Source organism: Pygoscelis adeliae, unplaced genomic scaffold, assembly GCF_000699105.1.
Source record: "Pygoscelis adeliae isolate BGI_AS28 unplaced genomic scaffold, ASM69910v1 Scaffold60, whole genome shotgun sequence".
In the NCBI taxonomy this organism is placed as follows: Eukaryota; Metazoa; Chordata; class Aves; order Sphenisciformes; family Spheniscidae; genus Pygoscelis; species Pygoscelis adeliae.
In genome coordinates, this window is record NW_008823954.1 from 3,048,480 (window position 1) to 3,051,467 (window position 2,988).

The window sequence follows — 2,988 nt, forward strand, 5'->3', positions numbered from 1 at the left end:
TAACAGGACATAGGTGGCCTTGGAGTTTAGACACCTCCTGTTGCCTCACAATTAATGTCAACATCACTGGCCAAATCCCTCCCACTTGCATGCACAAGACCCCCTCTGCAGTATTCACTGGGAAAGCACAGCCTTTCTCGGCTATTCTTTTACAAACCTGGAGGTCTGACTCCAGGGGACAAATGTGATCCCTGTACCAGATCCACAGAGAGTGCACTCACATCTATCCTACCCATAGATTTGGGAAGCCTCAATTGATAAAACATTTTGCTTTGTCCAAGTAGGCATGAGACTCATACAGAAAAGTAAGACCTCCTTGCCTCCTTTTTGGATGATGCGTTCATTTTTAAATAGACAATGGGAACCAGATCAGAACTGGAATAAATAATCTCCAAGGTATAACCTGGAAAGGTCCGAAGAGCTGGAGCATTGCTAAGAGACAAACAAAAAACTCCTGAATTTTTACACAGACTTTCTAGACATAACAGAATTGTAAGGACTTACATCTCAGCCCTGACACCTAGTAAGACTTCTACTCAGCCACTCCTACACATCTTTGGCTTTTGCATTGGTCCTTACTCTTTTCCCTCTTGTCTGGAGATTCATTTTCACTTGCATTTCTGAAGTTTCATCAGTCTGAAACTTTTTCCTACCTCTAAATTATCCATCATCTTCAAATCTTTTCTTGTAGCCCTCCTACCCCTTTTAGCTCATGAGTGGTGCACATGTGCTTAGGGCTGAGGGACAGTGGAGTCGTTTACTTCATCATACCTTGCACAATTTCATCTTGGGTGTAGGCATGGTTTTCCACTCCAGTTGTCTGCTTTATGAACTTGGGTTGGCAGAAGTCATTTTCTGGAGGGTAGTCGCCCAGCTTCAGAGGGGCAGTGAGGAAACAAATTTCAGGGACGATATACATTATCAGGAAGATCCATCCATTGGAGACCAGAGCAATGGCCACGACAGGATCATCCCAGCTATGGTTGTTTAAAAACGTGTTGCCTTTTGTGAGCATAGTGATCCACACCACCCAAATGGCAATGGAGAACAGGACAGTGACAAAGATGTGTGCCCCATGCCTCTTCCAGCTTTTGTATGACCCACAGAATGTGAACATGGAAACCAAGAAGGTCAGAGCCATCAAGAAGAGCACATAGATCAAAAGCATGACAAAGTCCTTCTTGGTATCCTCCTCAGACATATTCAGAAATGTGTCTTTCTGGTTTACTAGCATGGTGACTAAGTACTCAATGCTGATCACAACTTGTACCAGGGCAAAGGAAACAAGGAGGAGCAGCAACACCAGCCAGGAGAAGGGCTTTCTTCCTCTCACTAGTTTGTTGAGGTTGCAGGCATGGGTGAGGAGGCATGAGAAGCAGAGAGCAAAGATGACTCCAAATAGGAAGAAGCGAGTGGGGCGAGTCCTGTCATTGAGTTTAATGATGAAGGCAAAAGTGAGACCAAAAATGCCGAGTGTGCCTAAGAGAAAGAAGAAGTAGATGGAGATCATGTGCCGCTTGCTGTTGTCTTGGACTTTACAGATGAGAAAGAAGAGCGAGCAGATGAGGAAAATGGTGACGAGGACACCAGCGGCAGCCAGCGACTCCAGGACAATCCCCCAGGCCTTCTCCATGTCACAGAGCAGGTAATAGTCAGCATCGATGCTGCCGCAGCCTTGGGGAGGTGATGTTGCCATCCTCTTGCCTTCTTGAACAACCTCCCCGTGAAATGTTTTCCCAAAGCTGTAGAAGAAGAAAAGACACAGGCTGTCGTATCAACCACCTGGGTGCTGCCAGCAGAGGGGAAAGAGGGGCAGGACAGACATCCATCCCCACCTCACTGGGTGAGGACACCACAGTGCTAAGGCCCTCTGTCAAGAGCAAGCCAAGCCCCTTAGCAGGAGGCGATTCACCTCGCATGTCCTCTGCACCGTGCCTGGGGTTGTGCAATGTCGTAGGAGCGTGGGGAGCAGGGAGAAGGTGAGGCGCTTTCGCAGACATTAGCTTGGTGCCCTGCAGCACAGAGACTGAGCTGCCATGTCACTTTTGTGATACAAAAGCAGCTGTTAATCATAATACAGCTTACGCTCTTTTGACAAGTTCAAACAACATCAGTACCTTGTACCAGTGAGGTTCAGAGATGAGCAATGCAGAACAGGAAAGTCGTTACTCTGTTTCTTTTCCCTCTATTACTTTCTCTGAAGCACTCTTGGCTTTGGTTTATGGGTATGAATGAAGGGGAACTTTAACTGCCTTCTACCCTGCAGATAACTAACCTGGATGCCTCCAGCATAGCTCTTATCACTCCAAATTAAATCGCAAATATATGCCACCAACCATGAGCCCCAAACTCATATTCCTTCTTCTTCATGGCAGCGCCGCAATAAGAACCGTCTCAAAGACCTCGGTCCCTTGCCCAAGATATTGCCTTGCGCTGGCTGGAGGCCTGGCATGTCAGAGCTAATGCTGTTCATTGCACGGGAAGTAACCACCAAGTTACTGCTTGAGGAGTCCACGAGTCAAGGATGGACAAGGTCTCTACTACACCCAGCGCATTCCTGTTGTCTCGTCATGAGGAGTTCAGTACTGTCTGAGTAAGCCTGGCTTAAGCCTGTCTCGCCAGGGGATAAAAGGGCTGTTTAGGTGAGCTCTGCCCACTGCCAAGGGGAATTAAGTTGCTTATGTCCTTGGGAGCCTGAAGCATGTGCAGAAACCACTGCACGAGGACGTTGGGCACTTTGTGGCCCATTATGCAGGCACTGAGTGAGTTTAGATCCCGGGGGCCAGGTACTGCTTTCTAGGTACCAAATTGCTCAGTTAGGCTCGGGTCTCTAAAATCTATCAAAACAGGAGTTTTGATAGATACAATATCGGCATGAAACATGGGGGAATCTGGCCTTAATGGTGACCCACACTGGAAAACCAAGGGCTTTCTTTTCTGAGATATAAAGAAAAAAAGTTCCCTTTGCAAAATGTACTGTTTAGTGCT

General features: G+C 47.2%; 1 protein-coding gene across 1 annotated transcript in view; it reads right to left on the reverse strand.

Annotated features, from left to right (window-relative positions):
* LOC103915409 (retinoic acid-induced protein 3-like) overlaps positions 1-1,696 on the reverse strand; it is a 3,032-nt gene extending 1,336 nt beyond the window's left edge. Inside the window, exon 1 of the mRNA XM_009322222.1 lies at positions 762-1,696. Coding sequence (XP_009320497.1) covers positions 762-1,696 — 935 coding nt within the window. The remainder of the gene's footprint in view (positions 1-761) is intronic.
* Between the last annotated feature and the right edge of the window lie 1,292 nt (positions 1,697-2,988).